This window comes from Chaetura pelagica, unplaced genomic scaffold, assembly GCF_000747805.2.
Source record: "Chaetura pelagica isolate M959 unplaced genomic scaffold, ChaPel_1.0 scaffold962, whole genome shotgun sequence".
Taxonomy (NCBI): domain Eukaryota; kingdom Metazoa; phylum Chordata; class Aves; order Apodiformes; family Apodidae; genus Chaetura; species Chaetura pelagica.
Window position 1 is genome coordinate 133,566 of NW_009952479.1, and position 23,666 is coordinate 157,231.

The following is a 23,666-nucleotide window of genomic DNA, read 5'->3' on the forward strand; positions in this document are numbered from 1 at the left end:
GCCCTTCCCCTCCCCCCGCCGCAGCCCCCGGCCTGCACTGGCACCTAGAAACAAGCTGCAGAGCCCAGGGCTTCCCCTTCAGCAACCAGGCTTCCCTCCTCAGGCACAGGAGGATTCCTCACCACACCATTACCTGAGCACCCACCCTGACACCCTTCACATTCTAGTCAGAATTCTCCTCATCAATGCAGCAGCCACCTAAAACTGCCTCCTGCTGTTCCTCCACCTCCCCTAGCCAGGGCCAAGCTTCTCCAGGGCTGGCCAGAGGATGCCCTTTCCAGCAGGACCCAGGGGAGAGAACTGTTTCTGAAAGATCCTAAGAAATTATTGTCCTTTCTCCTGGGGAAGGCCTGAAGCACCAGCCAGAGAAAGGCAGCAAGAAGCCACCAGCTGCACCAGCATCTCATGCTCCTCCAGGCCAAGCACTGCTCACACCCTGCAAACAAGCCTCTGGAGAAGGGGAGAAGTCCTCTATGGCTTACAGACTCCTTTCCTCCTCTTCCCCATTACCCTGTCTTCTGTGAAATGTTTGAAATCTTTCACATACTGAAATAACTTTTAAAGGAAGCCCCAGACTGGCATAAAAAACCTAGGGGGACAATTGGAACTGTCCCATAGGCAAGCTGCCCTTCATGGCCCCCCTGGACACTACAAAAATCCCCAGCTCACAGCACAAGAGCCAGCCAGGCTCTTAGGTGACAACACTGGGCTCCTATCCAGCTGAACCCAAGCTAAGCAAGGTAGGGCCAGCAGCTACAGAAACAGAGCAGGCAGAAAGCAAGAGCTGCCTACACAGTCTCCTGGAGCTCAGCCAGCTAACAAGCCTTTTATAAGCAAACGCAGAACCAACAACCATGGTGAACAAGACTTTGCAGTCAAAGCCCACACGTGTCTGCTGCAGAGGGAAACGTGAGGCACTCATGCTTGGGAGACACGCTGCCATCTCCTTGCAGGAGCCAAGAGGCCTTTGGACATTATCTCCACTTCCCTCTTCCTCAAATGATCCAGTGAGGTTTCCATCCCCCTCGCTGGGTCCAAGTCCTCCTGAGCATCGTTTGTTGGACTCTGAAGCTGAGGAGCAGTGATGCCTATCACCACCCAGCACACCTTCACACAGCAAGCACCAGATCACTATGGTTGGGAGGACAAGTGCCACGACCCCAGTTAGCCTGGCTGCCCCCGAGCTGGCCTCGTATCAGACACTCAACTTCTGTGTTATTTTCCTCCTTGTCAGCAGGGGGTGGGAAGGTCCTAAAGGCCATCCATCTCTCCATCACCCAGGAATGTCATGGGGTCTACAGAGAGCAGATGTCACTGCATGGGGCTGGGGCAGATGATCACACCATGAGAATAGAATGAAAGCAGAAACAATTTAGCAACTAGTGACATGTTATTATTCATAACTCATTTTAATTAGTCACAGAAGGCTCAGTTTTAAGATTCTTGCAGTCAGGTGTCAGTCACCTGAAATGGGTCAGGTCACCTCGTTTCACAGCAGAGGGACAAGGTCAGCTAATGATAATTTGCTGAAGGGGTAGACAGAGAGATGAGCATGGCAGGCAGCTCTCCTTTCCCTGGGAAAAATAAAAAAGCAATTTCTTTTCCAAAGGCAGCAGGCAGAGCAAGGGCTGCAGTTCAGGGACATGTCAGTGTGTTCAGCTGGAGGCAGCAGCTCCCTGTTTCCTGGGGATTTGCCCCTCTGCCAGTCAAACCACCTATTTTCAGGAGGGGAGATGATAATTCATTATTTTGCAAATTAACTCCAGGTTAAAAATTTAAAAAAAAAAAAAAAGCACACTGTCAGAATTACTTGGTTATGCACAAAAAAGCCTGAACCACAGAGAGATGTTGTAGAGGAATAACTCCTGGGATAACTCGGCCTCCAGCCTTCCATTAAAAACAGCTGGATGAAGTAACCTGGGAGGAAGCAAACTCCACTTAATTAATTGTGATTTCAAAGTCTTAAAAGGCCAGCATTGGTTAATGGGTCCTTTTTGTTTGTTTTGGTTTGGGCAAAAAGCATGTTTGGGATTTTTTAAAAAATCAGGCTGGGAATGAGAGTTGTACCATTCCCACCATCCCACCAATATAAATGACAACACGGCACAGCCTGTGTGAGAGCCAGGGAGGTCTCACCAGCCTGTGGAACCCAGCAGCACATTTCCCACCCAGGAAACCTGCACGTCTGTGCAACCTACTCATCGGCTGCTCAGAAAGACTTCTCCTTATTTAAAGCCCCCTGGAGCTCTGCAGCAGACAAAGACCTACACTCGTGGCTCCACCAGGAAACATGAACAGGACTCATCTCACGTCGCACAACCCGCCTGTTTTGTTCAGTTGTGTTAATGTCAGGACACTTCTGCTGTCTAAGTTGCAAAATGAAGCCTCTTGTTCCCTCAATTTTGCATTACTCAGCACAGAAGGGTTTAATCCCTAGCATATTTGAGTGCTTCACCTGAAGCAGTATTTTTATTTAAGCAGGATAATCAGCTTGTGCTTTTATTCAGTGAAAAATTCAAGCAACAAAATGGAAAGTGTGCAGCTTGCACACTCAGGAGGACCAAAGGGCCTGTGGGCAGTATCCAGGCTGCTCCCTTTCACATCCAACTGAGCTTGATTAGCACCAGGCAAACATCTCGAGATACAGTTAGCAAAAATATAATTGTTACTAATTTGCATTACATATCAGACAGCTCCTGCAATCTGAGCTCCCACCAGCAGAGTACGTGGAGCTCAGGCTGGAAATCCTGGCAGCAGAGCTCACAGTGGGAGCTTTGTCCATAATGACATGAATAAAGGCCAGATCATAATCCAGAATCTGAAGCCTTAACCTCCTTTTTGCTGGGTTCTTAATAGGGTTGTGGGTTTTTTTAATTAAAAAAAAAAAAAAGGCTTTTTAGAAGCTACCTAAGCCAGGTGGCACAAGCAAAGCCCACAGTATGAGCAGTGCACAGCACTTAGCCCACTATAGCTGCCCAAGCTGCATAGTTAAATACTTTCCTTATGGATCTTAGGGCTAAGGCAAAGAACAAACACGTTTGCTTCACTGAAGCATCCCCAGGTACAAACCCTTGTAAATGGGAATGCAAAACGATACAGAGCAGCTGCCTGAGCAGCAGAGAGAGAGATGCAGGACACCCATCCACTGGAGTTTTTGGACTCCATTCAGTACCAAGACATTTAGGTCCAAACTTGTCACAACCAACAGAGAATTTACCACATTGGTCATAACATTCACTACAGATAACACAAGATAATGATCAATATTTCTGCTGGCTGAGCAGCCCCACAGCAGCACTAGTGAAGAAATCTGCAGCAGCAGCTTTATTAATATCCACATATCTCTGTTCACCAGCCAGGGAGTGAGTCCTGAAAACATATTTAACACAGGAAAAGCAGATCCAGTTCCCCTTTATATATCTTTTAATCCTATTAACATTCCGCTTCCTGAAAAGCCTTCCAAAACACAAACCTGACCTAATTTCATGCATGGTGAGCAAAGAGGGAAATCTGTCACCTCCTCATATCCACCTTAGTCTGGCATCTCCAGCCTGGCAGTGAGTTGCTTTACACCTCAATCATCAGGGCAGAGCTGACTCTGTTGCCCCCACTGCCAAAGTAATTCTCTGTCCCAAACCCCAGACTTCACTGACATGGATACTCTAAACAAAGAGTAGTTGAAAAAAAGTAACTATTTTCTCAACTGCAAATCAGATTTCAAAGCAATAAACCTCTAAGGCATTGAGATGGTAGTGCACAATGCTGGCATCTCTTACTGCCACTTTAGCTTAGAAGCCTCAGTCTGGAGCTTTAGGATTATTCACCAGAAGTCATCAGTAAGAGACATCACCTTGCATTGCAATGGCTCATGGTCTGGATGCTACAGCAACTGGGAAGCAGGTGGGAAGGGCTGGGTCAGAGAGCTTCCCCACACCATGGGACAGAGAGGGGAAGGCAGCTGGTGAGAAGATGTTCTGGGGTGGCCTGGTGCTTTGTTCCAGGTGGAAGGTGAGGGTGCTTCTACAGCTCCCCAGTTCAGAATCAGCAGTGATGGCCTCCAGGGACATCCTGTCACCCTTGGAGGATGGGATGTGATGAGGATGGTGGTTTAGGCGGGTTAGGCCTGGGTTGGAGAGGTGAGTAGTGGCAGGGGTGTCTGCATGCTGACTCACATGTACTAGTTCACCTGGGTTGGAGAGCCGTTGTGGCTTCAGTCTGCAGGCCAGTCCCACTTGCATAATCTAAATCAGTTTGCAAACGGACAATTTAATGAAGTATACTTGAGGTTTCTCCCAGGGACTGATCTAGATAAGTAGACTTCTAAACAAGACCTACTGTCAGAGGTCTGTACCTAATTTATACTCTAAAACAATCCCAGGCCCTCCCCCGTTTATTTCCTTTACCTGACCAAGAGCTCATAGGAGTGTTTATCAGCTTGAAACATTAAAATTTCTTTCTGCAATAGATCCAGACTGAACTAGGACCACTTACCAGAGCCTCCATGGGTCTGCTCACTTCAGTCTACCTATGCTTTGCCTAAGCATGAAAAGAATTAACAGACAACAGCCTCAGGGACACACACCAACACAGGAAGGCATACCTTGTAGGCAATGCTGTTGAGAACTTTCATGGCCAAGTCAGAGACATCGGGATAGGGGTCGGCAGCTAAGTGAAGGAGTACTCTCCAAATTTGGGTGTAAACACTGTTGAAACTCACACCTAAAATAATATTAAAAAAAGTATATCAAAAAACAAAGCCCCATAGGCACATGACAACCCATCAACTCAAACTCTTTGATCTTATGTGAGAAAATTCATTAGAACTCCAAACAGCACAATGACATCTACAAAAACATCAAGAGAAGAGCTCAAAAAACACCCTACGTGGGCATTTTGTCTCCATTTTGTCTCCTTTGTGAACTCTGCAAGAGCTTGTAAACTGAAAGTTGCAGAAAGCAAACTAAAGGCTCCCTAAATAAGCTTCAGCCAAAATGCAGGTTTTCTAGACTCCTGAAGCAAATAAACTGAAAAGGCCAAATGGAAGATCAGCTAATGTCTTTGGAGCTCCTGAGCTAAAATACTAAACAGTATAAAACCACAGTACTGGCTTATATTTTTATGGTTATTTTTATTGCTGTTTTAAGTATTAATACTCAGCTTGAATGTTCAGGGTTTTATATATTCTACCAGTTTACTAAATGTCTAGATGGTAAAAATGAAGCTTTAGGACCTGTACCTTTCAGAAGCAGAAAGCCTTTGCCACTGACATTTGTATCAATTCCTCAATGGCCAATTTGTTATCTAATGAGCATATCTGCCATTTGGTATTTCAGCAGAAGGGACTGACAGATTCAAAGTACAAATCAAATTAATAAGCATTTGCAACAAGTCACAAAATTCTGTGAACATTTTATTTTGCTGCTTTTAGGCAATTCTTTAATTTGTTGTTCTTTCCTCTAGCCCTCACAGTGTCTTATAGTTGTAGCACCGTTGTTTGGAAGTTGAGCCATTTGGACCATATTAAAGTGGTTGCACTAACAAAAAAAGGAACTAGAACAGGGATTTCAGATGAGTCACAATTAATGGTAAATGACAGATCAAGCTGTTACTGCATTTCCTTTTGTGCTTCTGGAGGCATCTAAATATAAAGTGTTAACTGAGGAAGAAAGGAGTCTTTGGTCAACAAGCAGCCTCTCACCTTGGATAGCTGCTACACCTGATACTCAAACCCACAGAAAATAGACTTGGACAGTCCATTTTTTAACTCTGGCTGAAGGACACAAGTAGTGCATGGTAATAAGCTCCAGGAGTACACAGGCTGCACTTCATGTGCTTGTCTGTGTTGGCCAAGGGAATTTTTCTTCTGCCAGAAAAAAAAAAAAGACAAAGCACTCTGCAAAATGCCAAGGCAATGACCCAACTTCAGCCCCTCACCTGACCAGCAAAGAAAGGGTCTCTCCTCAGCTGACATCATTTTCCAAGCACTGTCTGCTCACAGTTTCCCACAGAAATCTCACAAAGCTTTACGACAGCAGCACTTGGACAGTGCTGCCCTTGGCTGGGGCCACCTACACACCAGGCTCCTACAGCTGATCCCAACCCTGCCAAGACAGGGGAGAGACAGGGCCTGACAAGGACACAACAATGCTGAATCCACCCAGGAAAAACGGGGAAGTTGAGGATCTGAGTGAGCAGTAACAACTGTCAAGACACAGTCGAGTCAAAGGCTGCTGATCTGTCCTGTCTGGTCTGTGCCAGCTGAGGGCACAGCCCAAAGCCTACAACATGAAGGACCAGGTGAGGACAGTGGGCAGGAGCCCAGAAGCTCTCATTTCCATGTTTAAATAAAGAAAAGGTTGATACACAATAAAGTAAGTCTCTGCTTGGGGGACAGTAAGCCCTCCCAACCATAAAGAAAGGTGGCAAAACACTGCTCTGTCTTCTCCATGCTTCTGACCATTTAAGTTGTGTTTTTGCTCATCCTGGAAGCATCTGTTACCACAAAAGAAACAGAGGAGGGGGAAGGAGAAAGAGCAAGAGAGGGAGAGAGACAAAGTGCTACAAAACTGTGAGAGGAGAAAAACCTCCCCAGCTGCTGCAGCAGGCAGGTAATGTCACCCAAGGTCTGTGCAGAGCTCTGCCTCCCACACTGGTTCTGTGCTGGAAGTTACATAAGGACCAATGGGAAATGGGAATGGCTCCATTACTTGTAAAGCCCTTGAAAGAGAGTAAAAGGAAAGGGAGAGAAAGGCAGAGCAAGAGGGTACCCATCAGATTTTCCAGTGCCTCTGATAACTACCTCACTCATGACGCAGTCATGAAGAAAAAAAAAACCCAATGACATTTTTTATACATCTGAGCATCATGAAAAAAACCCACTTGAAGGCAGAACTGCACCAGCACAACCCCTCACTCACCCGCAGCCTTTGAAAAGAACAGAGGGAATTTCTAGAAAGGCAACTCAAGCTCAGAGCTGGTGCTCAGAGGACCAGTCCTTTCTTCTGCCACCCCCCCTGCCCATGTTGGTTGTTTGTTGCACTGACTCAATCGAGCGACACGTCTGACACTGCTCCTTGTAACATCCTGAGCACTGAGTTGGTGGGATAATGGGAGGCAGCAGAGGTGGCAGGAGGAACAGCAGCTTGATTTCATGTAATGGACTCAAATGCAAAAAATATCCATGAGATGCAAACAAAGAGCCGAGCAAGGCGGACGGGGTGTTAATCTGAGCAGACAGCTCTGTAATTAGTCAGACTGATTCAAAGCCTGCTAAATGGACCTTGCAGTACAGATTTATGTTTACAAAATGATTCCTCTCCACTAAGAGTGTCAAAAATAAACTGCCTGCCTTTACTGATGACTTTGATTTTCTTTGCATGTGCAGAACTCGGATCAATTAACCAGCAAGCTCCAGGAGGGCTGAGGAAGCCCTGGCTGAGGGGCTGAGCGGTCCCTGCGCGTGGAGGACAGAACCAGCCTGGCTGCAAAAATGAATCCTGTGGGATCTGCTTGCTCCTTGTACTTGCCAGGCTTCCTTCCTTGTGTTGTGTAAAAATGACTGCAGTGACTTTAAGCCTCCATCTCCAGAAGGTGCAGCTCACTGCCCACCCAACACAGCAGCAGAACCTGGCCAGCAGGTGCAGGGACACGGGGCCTGAGCTCCTGCACCGGGAGCAGCAGGGTCAGCACCCTGGGACACGCCGCTGGAACGTGTCCAGCTGGATGGGACCTGAGGACCTGGGTGTCTGCTTCCCATCAACACTCATCCCACCTGCTTTGTAATCCTGCATCCCACAAGTCTCTGCTCTTCCCTTGAGTGACACAGAACATCCTAGGAGAGCTCCTGGGATGAGGAGAGCATCTGAACTCCAGGCTGCTCTCTGGCCTGTCCCTGGAGCAGCATGGCTGGCAGCCTGTTCCCAAGGGAGCAGCACATCCATACTCCCTGCCAGCCCTGGCAGGCTGTAAGCTGGTCCCTCTGCCCAGGGCCACGCCAAGGGGCTCCTGCACCCTCCAGCTCCCGATGCTGATTCACGTGGCAAACACGAGCTTTTCATGTTTGAACAGAAAACAGAAGCAGCTCAGTAGGAAAAAGTACGTTCCCTCCAAGCAGGGAATGTTCCCCTGGCCCAGGGCTGTCACAGCCACAGGAGAGCAGCCCACCATGACTAGCCTCCACATCAAGCTTCCACTTCCAAAACCCACTCAGATCCCTGCATTTTGCTGCTATGCAAGTTGCTATTTATAAATGCTGCTGGTCGGCCAGTTACTTCTCATTATGTCTGTGCATTTACATATATTGTCTAATGGAAGAGAAGGTGGCTCTGTCACAGCACTCACTCTCATTTGCTGCAGCTCACTGTCCACCTACGCCTCTTGCTCTCCTCTCCCATCCTGCTGTAACCTCCAGCTGCAAGTGTTACGAGGCAGCTCTTCAGGGTAAATCTCATGACATGGCAAACAGTTCTCTGCCCCCAGCCTCTTCTGCTGGAAAAAAGAACTATTCCCCATCATTTAATCACTCCAAGACTTATTTTACTCCTTCTTTGATCATTCCTTAATATAATCTTTCCAGTGATGGTATCTGTAGGACAAAGACTTTAATCATGCAGTTTTGATATTAATAATCAGTCTCAAGGTACACAAACCTCCATCTTAATTTTTTCTCTTTTCCTACCTTAAAACTAAACAAAAAATTTCCAGGACACCAAGATTAATGACTAGTTGCATGGAAAAAGCAGCAGGGTTCAGCTCCCCATCCAAACTGATGTCTTTGTTGACTAACCAAAAGCTGCCTCTTGCCAGCTTGAAAATGTGGGCCAGAAATTAATGTATCTTCTGGTAAAGAGGATTGTCTGGCCAAGGAACAGTCTGATACAAACCAGCACATCTAGAGTAAAAGTACATGTTGTATTTCAGGGGGGCATACATAACACAGGGGCAATTTGGGCTGTAGTTAGCTAGGAATCTCTTCGTAAAATGGCACAAGAAGGAACAGAGAGGTTTTCCTCAAGTTCATGGGCAGAACCTCACCATGCGATGCTGCAGTGACAGTAAAGTGGGTAGACTGATCCAAAAGAATCCCTCTAGCACCTTGTTCCTAAAATCTCAGAGACGAATAAAGCCTTGAGTAACACTGCAGAGTACAGAACACAGAAGTAAACTGGGGCTGAGAATGTCTGCTTTTATTATCACAGCCTCAATTTCTTCTTCCCGCTCTGCCCATCTTAAATTCTTGGCAGATCATTATTGCAGAGACAAACCACCATTACTGCCTCCAAAAGACAGAGAGTAGAGAAAACATTTCTTCAGTGAAGACAAGTCTGTCACCCCAGAGGACTCCTTCCTCAATTCCCCCACCCCTGCTAGTTCCACAGCAGCATTTTATTGTTCACTAACATGTTGAAGAAAGGGGCTGAACTGAGCCCGGGCTGGCTGTGCCGCAGAACGGCCAAGGGCAGCTGGGGCTGCTGGTGTTCCAAACACTCCTCTCCCTGGGGAGCAGGAAGGAGCAGGCTGGAGGGTGGTGATTCTTCAGCAGCAATGAAAAAGACTGGCTTTCAGCAGCTACGGAGGAAGGTAATGGGATTCTGTGAGAGTTATGAATTTTAAACACTTCTGTAAGCTCAGTCGTTTCCAGCTGGATATGAGCTCTTCCAATTGAATAGGAATGAGGCAGGCTTGGGAGAACTGCTCTTTTTGTTTCCCTAGGTCTCCCTCAGTCATCTCCAGATTCTTTTACAACTACCCTGTAAAGCTCTTGTGAGACACACACAAGCCATCAAGCAGACACCAGTTTACACCAGTGCAAATGAGGAAAACTCCAGTTCCAGCTTAAGATGGTAAGAGGGAGAGAAGTTTCCTAATATTCCTGCCATGCTTGAGAAGATCCCATTTCATTACCTGCAATCACAAGTGAAGGAACTGACCAAGTTTCTAAGGAACACATGGTTTTAAACTGCCACAGGGGCTCAGGAGTTAAAAGCCCAGGAGGACACTGTTTCAAAAGCCAGGTCCTTCTGCACTTGCCTGTGCAGGAGGTGGTGAGACCCAGCCCAGGTTGCCCAGAGAAGCTGTGGCTGGCCCATCCCTGGAACTGTTCAAGGGCAGGTTGGATGGGGTCTACTGGGAGGTGTTCCTGCCCATGCAGGGGGGTTGGACCTAGATAAACTTTAAGGTCCCTACCAAACAATAGCATTCTGTGATTCTATGATCCCTAGTCCCTCCATCAGAGAAGGAGGGACTCTGCTCTGCACATCACCCACCCAAACACAAGAGCAGCACTTCTAGTGTTGTGAGAAATTCAACTGGGGTAAAATCTAGCAGAAGCCAAGATCCAAACCTTCCACAAAAGTTACTGCAACTGTGTGAAGAAAGGAGTCAGCAAAGGAAGGGTACAAGAGGCTTTGCTCACCTATCAGTGAGTTCAGAGAAGAGTACGAGCTGACTCGTCTCATCTTGTCAATGGTCTCAAAGGACAGGATATACTCCTCATTCTCTGGGCTGCCCAGGGTGCTGCTGGCACTGCTGCTGGTGCTGAGATTCCCAGGAGAAAACGCAACAGAGCTCCCAGCTGCCAAAAGAAAACGGGACAGATGCTGAAACCAGAACTGGTGAAAGAACAAGTGTCACCCAAGCCTAACAGCCCTTGTCTAAATCCTGCAGCACACAGCGAAGCTGCAGGCAAATCCACAACATCCCCTTTTAAACATCCAATGTTTAAATACAGAGTAAGCATCAAGGGGTCAGAAAAGATTCAGTTAGAAATCCATGTATGTTAGGAAGTCAGAAGGCTCCAAACACTCAGAAAAATCAATACTAATGACTGGAAAATTGAAACTAATTATGAGAGGACTTCTCACCTAAGCCCTTGGAGCTGGCAGTTGCAGCTCATTTCTTGCACGTGGTGCTTCCCAGCTTGCAGAAGAGGGGGAAATAACAGACAAAGAGAAATGAAAACTTTAAAATGTCTCTTACATTCTTCATTCAGGCTGAGGTTCTGCAAGGACTTGTTCAGGTTCCTGGCTGTGGTAACTGCTCGGATGTTCCCGTAGGAGCTGACAGAGCGCAGCCTGGGTGTGCACGGCCCGTCTCGCACTGGTGTCAAACTGCCCGCCTCTGTGGATGCAAAACGTAGCACTTAGAGGTGTAAGCAAAGCAACCACAGCCTTATGATCATGTCCCAGCAAATACATAAGTCAAATACTACCAATATGAAGGGAATTTAGTCCTTGCCCCTTATGCTGAAACAGAATGAGGTGCGACAGAGGATCCTCTGTGCACAGAGCCAGCAAGGACCATGTGTCTCTGCTGTGCAGGCTGTGACCCCCTTGCACCAACAGAACCAGGTGAGCTGAGCCCTGCAGTGTCTGCAGAGCACTCAGAGAAACACAAGGACTCTTCTCTCCAGGTTGAAGCTGGGCCACTGCCTAGACACTGTGCTAGGACATGAAGCTGCAGCAGATGCCATTTAACAGGCAGCACCTGCAGGGATCTCTCTGCTGCTGCTCATTAAAGATCCAGTACCTTTTGTCATTATAAAGAGTTATGAAAATTCTGGTTCCCTGATCAAACTTCAGGCCTAGTTTCAACTCATATTTCACACATGACCTGGGTTCTTATAACTTCCCAAATGTTCTCCTTTTCAGTCCTGCATGCACACACAGGACCGTGGCTTCAGAACAGCAGTTTTGTTGCACTGCAGGAGTGGCTGTTTTGGTGATGGGGCCAGTACTTCCAGTACACCCTCCTTAAAGGATCCCTTAGGATTCTTTTGGATATGAAAAGCACTATATAAACTGCATGCAATGTTTATTTCATGCAGCAAAAAGGCCAAATGGGAAGAATATTATTTTCCAAAATGATTTCGTTCTTCAGACAACAGGGAGATTAAACCACTCATTGCTGAGACTGAGAATGCTCTTGTCTCCAAGTTTCCATTGCAACGGTCCCACTATCCCTCAAGATTTCCAATGTAGTCAACATCTAAAGAAAATACAAAGTTAGCAACAATTTCACTAGGGCTTTTCATTCCTCACATAAAGCAAAAGACAAAACAAAAGGGGTGGGACCATAGGCAAAGAACATAACGTTCTTCACAGCTTCTTGTTTGGTGCTTTAGAGAGAAAAGAATCTGGTTGGCTCCCTGTGGTGAGGTGAGGCTACTCAGGAGGTCAAAGTTTCAGCTATAACTTGAAGGGAAAAAAAAAGAAGTCTGGTAAGGCTGTGTACTGCCTTAATATACTTCAATCTTGATCTGAAGGGAATCCCTCTGAATTTGACTGGGTGTTCAGGTTCTACAACTTGCTGGTGAGCTATGGCAGTGTTTCAGATGGAAGCTCAGCACAGGATGCATTTCTCCAGTAACAATATATTACGGTGCTGAAAGGACATCAGAGCTGCCCACCATGTCACTCATCTTTGTAGCAATGGTGGTGTTTGATAAATCACCACCTGCAAAAATGTCATTGTGTTGGGCAGGCTCCTCAAATGAAACTTCCTAGGTGCTTTTGGGCTGTACATTTTCCTGCCCACACAAACACCCACCTGGTGCTGCTGGAGAAGGGAGAGGGTAATTCTTCTCCTCTTCCATGAACTGCAAGGCCACGGTGCAGAAATTGCTCTCATACTGAACCACGAGGTGACTTAAAGCCACCACCAGCTCCTATGGGAAGAGCAGAAGAAACAAGTATTTCATGGTTACACAGGTCAGAAACAGAACAATGTGGTCACTATTGTTGATGTTTTTGAGTGGCTAATCCTGACCAATGATTGTTCCTTCACTTCCCAGGGATGAATTGAAGAAAGCCAGAGTGCTGTGTTTCAAATCTAACTCTTCGCAAGTCTTTTACCCCTGAACAGGCTCCCACTGCTCTTTGACTCTGCCCAGTATTGTCAAACTGATGCAGAGTCACAGAAAGCCCTGAGCTGGTGACTGGCAGCCAGGCCCCTGTGCCCACCACAGCCTGGCCCACAGGCAGTGTCCCCTGGGAGCAGGATGAGTGATGGATCGGTGTCCTCAGCCCTTCAGGCACAGCCCGGCCCCTCCCGTGCTGCACACCTGGGCAGGGAGCAGGGCTCTTGTCCTCAGCCCTTCCTGTGTGTGCTCTCAGCTGAAGGAAACTGAACCTGACCAGAGGCCCCGGGGGAGATGGCTCAGCTTCCCCTCAAAGAGTCCTGGCTTGAGCCCCACAGCCTCGTACTGACCTGCAGCACCAGCAGCTGAGGTGAGAAGGTGCTCCCCACTCACAGGGGACCCTCAGCCCCTTCCTTCCTTCAGCTGCAGGCTGAGAACCTGAATTACTGGACTGGGCAGGGCAGAGAAGGTGAAGTTCAGACCCACAGTTAGGCAGCACTTGAGAGACAGACATTTGGCAACAGCAAAGAGGAGAGGTGGACAGCTGGCCTGGGTTGCTGTTCACTGCTCAGGGGACTAATCTCCAAAAGAGAGATTTATGAATCTGGAAGAGCATACAGTGTGACATGCAGTTCTCTCTTGAATTAAACTGATTAAATGCTGGAATGAGACAACGAAAATTAATCCTCACAATGCTGGTGACAACTGTCAGGGTGTTGATGTTGCAGTTAAGTAAACACAAGCATTAGGCAGGACACCCAAGTACACCCATCAAGAACAATCCAGAATGTCAAAAGCTATTTAATGTACTATTGATGTAGAATGGCACATCAGAAACTGTCATTCTCCAAAACCTGGAGAATTGCTTTGAAACAGCCTCTCATCCATCCTTGGGGTTTCTAAAAGCAGCAACATCTTTTTAGTGGACAGAGCTCTCATGTTCTCTTCACAGCACTTTTCCTCCCTCTCCTCTTCCTCCCCTAGGACTGCCACTTACTCCAAGTTTCCAGCAACACATTACTATTGCATTTAAAACCTGAGATCCTTTAATGTAAAATACTGCAATCCAAACAGAACAGTAATCAACAGAAGAGCATTAGTAGAAGAGTATGCCAGCAAAAATTATCTGTTTTGTGCACCTGAAAAAGGCTTCAGTGTAATTGCTCTCCTTCCTTAGCTCTGTCTTCACATTCTCTTCAAATTAAAAAAAAACAGGATATAAAAATTCCCACAAAACTCCTGAGATTGTTACTCCTATTTCAGACATTTGCTCAGAGGAATACACAACCTGAATCAGAGGTCCATTGTTAAGCAGCAGACATATTTTGAGCTGAACACCTTGTCAACACCTCTTGTCAACACCTGGACACCAGGACAGGCTACCCCAGTGTTAGCCCTGTCAGTGGGCTCCTGGCACTGCAGAGGAAAGGAAATTCTGCAGCATGTGCACTGAAAAAGGGCCAGTGCATAAAAGCATCCCTGAGCACTGCTGCATGTGACACCCTGGGGCTCAGCACAGCCCTCAGCCCCAGCACAGCCTGAGGCTGCAGTTTCCACTGGTGCCATAGCTGCTTCCCAGCAGAAACTGAAGCTAAAAGTCAACATGATGGGACAGATTACTTGCCAATGAGTCAAATTCATTGAAAAAGCCATTAAATAACACACACTTTGATTAGGCACAGCTCAGAGCTGACCAAGGTGAGCCCTCCCAGCTCCTGCCCTGTCCATACCTTCCTGACCATGGGGCTCCCATCGTTGATGAGCTGGGCCAACATCATGGCCACGTTGTGGTCGATGGTGGTGGAGTGATCGGTCCGTTCTGCTGAGTTGCCCACAAATGTTCCCAGAGCAAAGACTGCAGCACAGCGAACCTGTCAGACACAAACACTCAGCATTATTTTCCTCTTCTTTCCAGCCTGAAGTTTGCTGGCGGGATTTTTTTATCCCCACAAATGGCATCTCTGGAAACCTGGAGTACTGTGCCAGGTACACAGGGAGGGTTAAAGGGAAGCCCATGGAGAGTAAAAACCAAAACAGGTTCAGCAAAGCACCGAGTTTTAAGTATTCGCAGATGCAGGAATACATTTAATTTCCCAGAATACTCTGTGACCTCCCCATGGGTGATTTTTCCAGTTGATGTTGCCTAGAATATTAATTAACAGGAATAAGGTACACAGGGAGTTACTGTTGGGATGTGAATCTCCTTAGGAAGAGTGCTGAGCTACAGTCTTCAGACAAGGGCTTACAGAAAGGTAGGAGATGATGGAAAAAGAGCAGAAAAGACAGCAGCTCAAACTGGGCAAACTGTGCCAGGTGACACACAAACCAGAGGGATCGGGAGGCAATCTGACAGCTGGCCTGGGCTGAGCCTGCCAGAGGTGGAGGAGGCAGGGCAGAAGGACTGAAAGTGATGGGGAATCCAATCTTTAATCCCTGCATGTTGGCCATGGTGTTTATCTCTGGGAGTACTTCTCCCACATCATGGAATTCCACTGGGGCCTGACAAGCTCTGTCAGTCACAGCCAGGTCCGCACAGGAATCACTTCCCTCCCCCAGAGTTTGTCACAAAGGTAAAACACTTAAAGATGTATTTTCACACATACCAGAAGAACAGTTCTCATACTTGGACAAAAAGGCTAGAGGGCTTTTTGCAACACACACTGAGTTTTGGGACCACATCTTTAACAAGCTTCTGATATGCAAGTAAGTAGAAGCTCTGGTGTTTCCTAACTCTGGTGCCAAGATTCCAGGGCTTTGGGCTGCAGAAACTCCTCCTGCTTTTCTTTGGTTACTTCTCCTGCAGGGCTTGTATCATTTGCACTTCCTTGAAGAAACAGCAATAAGATCCTTCTCTAAACCTGACACAATCATAAAGCTCCTGAAGGCCCTGGTTTTGTAAGCAGTTCTGTAGCCCCCTGCCAGAATTCTGACAGTTCAACTGCCGTTTACTTAAAAAGTTGGATTTTTACCTCTGGGATTGGATCTGAGAGGAGGCTGTAGAGCTTTTCATGAGCACTGTCTCTCACACCACACCACCTGGCTGAGTCAAAGTTCTGCCAAATGCGTCCTAAACAAATGGCCACCCACTGACGCAGGAGAGGATGGGGATCGTTTAACTGCTCCAGGCAAATAGCAATCAGGTTTCCTTGAAGGCAAGCTTCCTAAAACACAAATCAATGCAATTTATTTTGGATGACAGCTTCCCACCTCATCATCAAAAAAGATTATTTCTGAAATAGACAGGAAATCAAGATAAAATAATTATTCTTCTGGAAGCAGCATGAAGGGAAGGTCAACTACACACTGTCACAGCCAGTTAAATCAATAGCTGAGCACTAGAAATGCTTCCTGCAAGGCATAAAGCCTTTCCTCATTGGAAACATTCCTTGCACCTAAGCCCTGAGGTTTATGGCTCATTCCATTACACCCTTCCCAAGAACATCATTTCAGCCACCAAGTTCCCACCTGACAGGACCAGGCACCATTTCTTCAACAGCCCATCAGGCACTGCCTGCAGGGGCAGCTGAGTGACTTGTGTCCTTAACCTCCACTTCCAGGTGCCAGGCACATCATGCTTTTGTCACACCTCCAGGCCATTGGGTTTTTTATCCACACAAAAATATAGAAAGCAATCTTCTATTTCAGTTTTCCAGGCTAGGATGCTTTGATCTGAGCAAAGGCACGATGCAAAGATGATGTAGGAGAAAATGAAGGGGAAAAGGATGCTGGGACTCACCTGTCCAGTGTTGTAGTTGTTAACAATCACAGCCAGGATGAAAGCTGTCATGGTCCTGTGTTCAGCCTTAAAACAACATACAACTACTTGTTAGCTAGAAAAAAGGCCAGAGAAGAGCTCTATCCTATGCTTTCTGAAACATGAGATTATTCTAAGTGTGGTTTGTAGCACACTAAAAGCACAAGAGAGGGAAAGCAAGCTAGAATGTTCTTGTTATCCTGTCCTGTCACTAGTTACACCTGGACCTTCACCAGACTGTCAGTTCAATCCTCCCAACCAACCTCCCTCTCCTGCTCTGAGGAGGGGCACAAATACCTTCCACAGCAAAGCACAAAACAACTTTTTCAGAGGGGACTATGAAAGTTACAGAGCAATCAGGCTGCCTGTGCTCAGCCCTGGGAGCCCCCAGCTCCCATGGTCACCACTGAATAATATGCACTGATACAACCCAAATCCAGGTTTCCTTTGGCTGATTCCACCACCCAGCCTGGCAGGAGCATGTTGGCCTCCCTGGTCACTGACCCCACCACACAGCTGTGACTGCAGCAGGGCAGGGGTGCCCGGGGGGGGGAGGTGGGAGGCAGCCCCACGTGAGCACCATCACAGTAGCAACAGAGCAGCAATGACAAGCAAAGCAAATGCTGGAAGAGTCTGAGTAAAGATGACTTGTCCTTACTGGCATATAAGGATCTGCCAGCACTGAAAGGAAATACTTGTGACCGTTGTCCTTCACAAGGTCAGCTTGGCAGGACTGAAAAATGAGACAAAGAAAAACACAATGAGCATTCTAACATAACAATATTTTTTCCTCAGATGATGATGAATTATTTCATGTCTTACTCATTTTTCTCAAATCTATTTCTCATTTGAGAAGCAAAATAAAGCACAACCCTCCATGGGGGCTGGAACCAAGCACCCTGCAGGAGCAGGGCCAGCAGGGATCTGCCCCCTCCAGCACAGCTGTCTGGTACCACCTTCAACACACAGGACAGCTCCTGAACACTGCTGCACACAATAAACCCAGCACATGTTTCTCTCACAGGAACCCACTGAGCAATTACCAGTAAATCTGTAAGGATGAGGGGTGGAGGAGGAATTACTCATTCTTTAGATATTCATTCTTCATATTCTGTCCAGTCCCCCACCCAGGCAGGGCTTGATTTTGACAAGAAGATTTCAAGTCATCTACCCAAACGAGACCAGTGGCTGTGTCCTTTGGTCACACATTCACGTGTATTAACCCCTCCAGCAGCAGCACCATCTCCCACCACACACACCATTAACTGCTGAGCAGCTCCCCTGCTTTGGAAAGCCTGCAAGGGAAGGCAGCAGGTTCTCCTGGGGCAGTATGAGCAGGGAAGCACATGGTGCACAGCAGGGTTTTGCTCACATATCAGCTCAGGCTTCAGGCTGACACATTAGGGTCAGAACAAAGCACACACACCACCAAATTGCAAACCTAAGGGAGGGAATTCTGCCCTGGCCACCCCTGGCTCTGCTGTGCACTTCATGCCAGAGAAGGGATCGTAGCTTTATTATCAGGCATAGAAGGTGAAGGAGGGAACTAATGGTTGAAAGGAGAGGGGGTGGAAAGACAGAGATGCAAGAGAATATTTTATTGCTGAAGGGAGTAAAGATGCTGGTTTTGGCAGACCAAAGAGCAGCAGGAATGGCTTGATGCCAGGCTGCAGCACGAGAGGCTTTCCTGACTTGTGTGTGATGCTGCTCACAATCCAGGCTTCCTTTCCCCGCCTCACTCCCAGCAGGAACCTTTCTGTGCCTCACAAAAAACAACCTCCTTGCTACAATGCAGGCAGACACCAAGCAAGAGAAGGCTGCCCATCCCCACACTGCAGGTACTGTGCTGCCACTGGTACCCCAACACCTGAGCCTGGAGGGAGGGAGGCAATTCTCTAAAGCCAGCACACTTGCTCAGACCCTCCCTGCTTAGATCCTGGGAGCAATATGGAATAAGCCAGCATCAGTAACACCTCCTCCTCCTCAAGGAATAAGCAGCTACACTTGTGAATAATAACACAACATGACCAAAACAAGCTGCAGGCTTGTGACAGTTCAGAACTTACATAAAGGACTCAGTGCTGGGGAAGGACTGGAGCACAGATCTCCTCTTTCTCTTCTATTTGACTTATTCCTAAAAATATCTCAAGTTCCTGGAATCCAGCAGTACAGCCACACCTCAGGGTGTCCTGGGCAAGCACCTGGGCAGTGAACCCCCATCCCTGTGACAGGCAGTTTTATCAAAACACCCTTGGGGAACACTGACCATGAACATTTGTACCAATCCTAAGATGAGATATGGCAGCATTTGCTAACAAAGGACACATCTGGAAACTAAGCATACTAATTATGTCACTCCATTGCTTTAAAAGTAATGAGAAATGTTCTCTTCAGCCAGTTGCTTGGAGTAGAAAGATCTCTTTTTTTTGCTGTCTCACTTCAGCAGTATTCACACTTGCAGTACTGTTTAATGTGCAGGATTTTTTGATCTTGCTTAAGTTCCTGATTATCCTTAGCCCAGGCAGGGGGAAGAATTCTTTTCCCTCTAAATTCAAGTATTTAAGATTTAGAAGATGCTGTCTACTAAACATTATCCATGTTGCACGTAGTGAATTCTTGACCTCAACTGTACTTGCCAGTGTGACAGCCACCTCCATGTGGCAGCACACAACACGACTCCTGCCCCACCTCCCCCTGCCAGATCCCTGCAGGAAGCAGCCCTGGATCCCTCACCACACAGCTCTGCAGGTGGATTGTCTGGAAATACTGAAGCAGGCTTCAGGCAGAGATGACCAGAGTCCTCAATGAATATCCTTGAAGTATCATCTGATTATACATGGCATTAAAGCAGACTAACCTGAATATTCCAGTGTTTCCTAGGGACACCTGCCTATCACACACAAACAGTTCTGAGTGAGGTGCAATGTTTCTGTAGCACTGCTGATTGATCCTGTGATTTGTATGACACACAATCCTCCCCAGCACACCCTGCTTCCTGAAGGGCTGAGCAGCCACATGGCACACCACTCTGCTGCCAGAGCACCTTCCTTCTGCCTCCCTGCCCAGGGAGGGAGGGACCACCACAGAAATGTTCTCTTAGCAGGATCTCCTGCTCCCCAGGGCACTACAGAGGCTGATGCAACTTCTCAGTCACACCCAAATGCAAAGAGGAAGGAGCAATCAGCTGAGCTCCAGTCCTATGAAAGCCATTTCAGCAGCTACATTCCTGAAACCAAACCAAACACAGAAGGGAGAGCAGCTAAGGAGAGAGCCAGCACTGCACAGTCAGGGGGAGGATGAAGATTACCTGGGAGAATGTTTGAAAATAAACACATTTCTGCCTGGAGGATGGAGGTGGCAACCACTCAAGCCAGAGCTGCTGACATGAGATACAGCTGCTTTTTTGCTCCTTTTGTGCTGTGACTACTAGAGTCACTGCCTGTCCCCTCCCTCAGTAGCACCCAGGGCCCTCCCTGCTGCCCTGCCCTTTCCCTCCTACCTTGCACCTCTTGTTTGTGGAGCTGCTGAGTGAAACAGTGGAAAGAAATCCAAGTACAACACTTAGGAGGATTTTTTTTCTGTTGCTTTGCTGTGAAGCACAGCCCACCACAGGAGTGGGGCCATCAAACACAGCAGGGGAGGGAGCAGGCTGATGGTGGCAGAAGGGGATGAGGGGGAAAGAGCCCTCTCAGATTGGCCTCACCAGCAGAGAGGGAAGGATGACACAACACTCCATGTAAATTATCCATGAACCTACTCTGAAATGTACCTGGGGCTGAGGTGTCAGCCATGAAGAGGCATGCATCAAAAATAAGCTTTTCAAGAGTAGCTTTAAGATGAATAGTTTTCATTTTCTTTGCTTTCCAAAATCCTCTTAGGATGTTAATGAAAATATATTTATAAAACCAAATCTGACAATGCTAGATCAACAGTGGGGAAAAATTCCAACAAATTCAATATTATTCTCCATACTGAAATGGAAGAGACACAACAAAAATAAACCCCCGAGTAGGCAAGATCCAACTTCTACAAGCAATTCAGACAATTTTGTATCAGCTTATAATCGTGCCTGCAATTAACTGCCTGCACCCCTCCTGATCACTTTATATTGCTCAACTAATTGCACCCACAAACCACACAGTCATTTATACGACTACACAAACTTATGTGCAATTATTTACTTGCTTAATTATTTAATTTAAACTCCACAAACTAGAGCTCTGGCTAAAGCCATCTTCAAAAATCAGGGCTCAGATTTTAAACCTCATCCCAAAAGGTGCAAAAATACTGTAGAGAAGACTCAAGAGTCCCGGACCCATGACAGGAATAACCTGTTGTCTGTGGGGAGTAAAATTCTGTGCCAACCACCTTCCAAGCATCAGCACGAGCAGTAGACTTGGAGCAGGACTTACAAGTTGAAGTCACCAAAAATTACTTTTGATTTATTTCCAGAAAAATTCTGTGTCTGAGGACTGCCCACAGCCTGTTTTGACAACTGACAGGAACAAAACAAGTTTGATACCAGCCTAAGTGATCAAGCAGAGGGAGAGTCTGAGCGTGCATGCTCTCACCTGGGAATACGTGACAGAAGCTGTCATACCAGTGCAATAAATTAATGAGATAATTTGCTGGTCTCCAGCTACTGCAGCGTGGGTTCCAAGGACCTCAGGAGAAAGTCTCAAGTCTAAAGCAACTGGATAAAGCATATGAGGGGTGGGGAGGAAAGGCCTGTTGCTGAAACCCAAAAGCAGCCAAGTTCAGAAGTACTCACACTGTCCACTGCCAGGATTTTGGCCCAGATGAAGACAAGAAGTGGTCTCAGCTCACGAGCTGAACTTTGAAGCAGCTTCAGCACATATGGGAAAATGCCAACAGAGAGGGCCTGGGGAGGCAGAGAGAAGAGCAAACCCTGGAGAGCAGCTCAGCTCTGCCACGGGGGCAGGACCGAGTGCTCACGAAGGCGCAGCCAGTTTAACAAAACAGATGAATTTGGTAGAAAATAATTTCATGCATTTCTAGTGAAGAGAGGACCCCTGTGTATTTATCTATTGCTCGTTTTAATCCTGGATGCCACCAGGTATTTTCAGACTCATTTGGTTCATGGAGACTCAGAGTTAATCCAGCCCTGGCTTTTACTTGTTACAGCGTCAGGCTCCCTCAGATGGGGCTGTTTGCTCTCCCAGCTGAACATTCTGCAGCAGCTCAGTCACTGCAGCCTTCCCCCTAGAAACAAAACAGGCCTCTTGCTCTGCATGGACTTCTTACCAAGCTTTTTTAGGGGGATTAGAGACCATGCTCACCTGACAGGCAGCATGAGAAATCTTTGAGAACCCCCTTGCTGCTGCAGACACCCTTCCCGAAGGGCCACGCAGAGGGAAGGTCTGGAGGGGGGTCACCACCCACCCATGCTGGCAGCAGCCCAGCAGCACCCAGTGACACGGCCAGCGAGGTCTAGAAAGCACCTAACATAGCCAGAGCAAAGGCCATGGGGGTTCACCTGCAGCTGTGTTTTGATCTGCACAAAAGTTTATAATCCAGAAGGCTTAAAATCTCCTTTAATGCATAATTTCTTCCTACTGCTGAGGGCTAAGCTGCATGCAGACACAGTCTTGGCTGAGATGAAGGAGGAAGGCAAAGAAAACCACTAAGAAGTCCCATCATAGTCCCATTCCACAACCAGCTGGTGGTTTGTCTTCATCACTTATCAACAAATAGCTCCATTTACAAGAGTGTTTTAAACTGCTCCTCTGTTTAATTCTTATTTATTATCCACACTGTGCTAGCCACTTCCCAAAATGCTGCTGCCTCTGAGAAGAGCTTATAAAATCCAGACACCAAATAAATAAAGGCAGAGAAGAAAATGATGCAGCCAGTAAGCTGAGAGCACATGACAATCATACGTGCTATGTTTTTGTTAGTGATTTTACATAACAAATCTTCTTTGACCAGAGATTTCCTCCTGTTTTGTCCCTTACAATATTTTACACTGAACTGCTCCCCAGGAGCTCCTCTTTGTTGTAATGCAAGCAAATAGCTATCCAGCCTTTTTGATTAATACAAACCACTTTTCTTTTAGGGATGCTTGCTCCATTTCACACTCAGGAACACAGAGAATACTGGTCATTTGTCAGATCTGTGGAGTATCTTCCACATTCTCCTTCCATAAATCATCATTTGTATTTATGCCTATCCTGAGAGGAACTGGACTTTCACAAGACAATAGGGAACACCCACGCACCAAGCTAACTGCCCAGGGGCCCAGGTCCAAAAATCTTCCCAGCAAATCAAGAGCTCGCAGCCGATGCACCTGGCTCAGCAGCACCTGCAGAGGAGAGGGACAAGGATTATTGCTAAAAAGAACAAAAACCCTGCAGCCTGCAGAGCAGAAGTCAGAGGAGCTCAGGGTTGTTCTGTGACTTGGAACAGGCTGGTGGTCTGAACGAAAAAGCTGGAAGACAAACCCTGAGTGCTGACAACCTTCATCCCAGTGAGCAGTATCACCCAGGGTCACTGCCCCTCCTTCCAAAGCTTCTGCAGACACCTGCAGATGTTTTCCTAGGAATGCTGTTATCCTCAGGCTCCATCCACACCACTGCTCCCTCGTTCCCTTTGCTGTGCCCCTGGAGCGCAGTGGTTCCCATGCAGCAGAGCTCTGCCAGCTGGGAGCAGCCCCTATGGATTTCCAATGTTCCCCTCCTACCCCAGCAGAGCAGGAACACAACTGCAGCTGCAGGAAGGATTCAAAGGGGAGTAAAAGGCCCAGCCCCCTGTGACTCAGAAGCAGAAATAGGGGCTTTACTCTCCTTGGCAAATCGATGTAAGAGATTTAAGAGGGAAGCAAAAGGTCACATTAGTCATTAATAAAAATCTCATTAAAAGGGACTCTGACAATGATAACGATGTGGTAGTTTACTGGCTTATACCTATCCTGGTGTGAAATATTAACAGACAGACTTTCAATTCTTAATCTCCTTAACAGATGTAAGATATTGGAACGCAACATTTAATCCTCAGTTTAAATTGAGTAACATCCCTCAGCGTGGGTCTCAGGGAAAG

At 47.0% G+C, this 23,666-nt stretch overlaps 1 protein-coding gene across 1 annotated transcript in view; it reads right to left on the reverse strand.

The window, feature by feature from the left end:
- Window positions 1-23,666, reverse strand: part of RPTOR (regulatory associated protein of MTOR, complex 1) — a 123,569-nt gene that overhangs the window by 27,977 nt on the left and 71,926 nt on the right. Inside the window, exons 13-22 of the mRNA XM_010008657.1 lie at window positions 22,849-22,932; window positions 21,382-21,492; window positions 17,269-17,343; window positions 16,593-16,658; window positions 15,826-16,017; window positions 14,587-14,727; window positions 12,547-12,664; window positions 10,978-11,118; window positions 10,415-10,573; window positions 4,601-4,719 (exon numbers count right to left, since the gene is read on the reverse strand). Coding sequence (XP_010006959.1) covers window positions 4,601-4,719; window positions 10,415-10,573; window positions 10,978-11,118; window positions 12,547-12,664; window positions 14,587-14,727; window positions 15,826-16,017; window positions 16,593-16,658; window positions 17,269-17,343; window positions 21,382-21,492; window positions 22,849-22,932 — 1,206 coding nt within the window. The remainder of the gene's footprint in view (window positions 1-4,600; window positions 4,720-10,414; window positions 10,574-10,977; window positions 11,119-12,546; window positions 12,665-14,586; window positions 14,728-15,825; window positions 16,018-16,592; window positions 16,659-17,268; window positions 17,344-21,381; window positions 21,493-22,848; window positions 22,933-23,666) is intronic.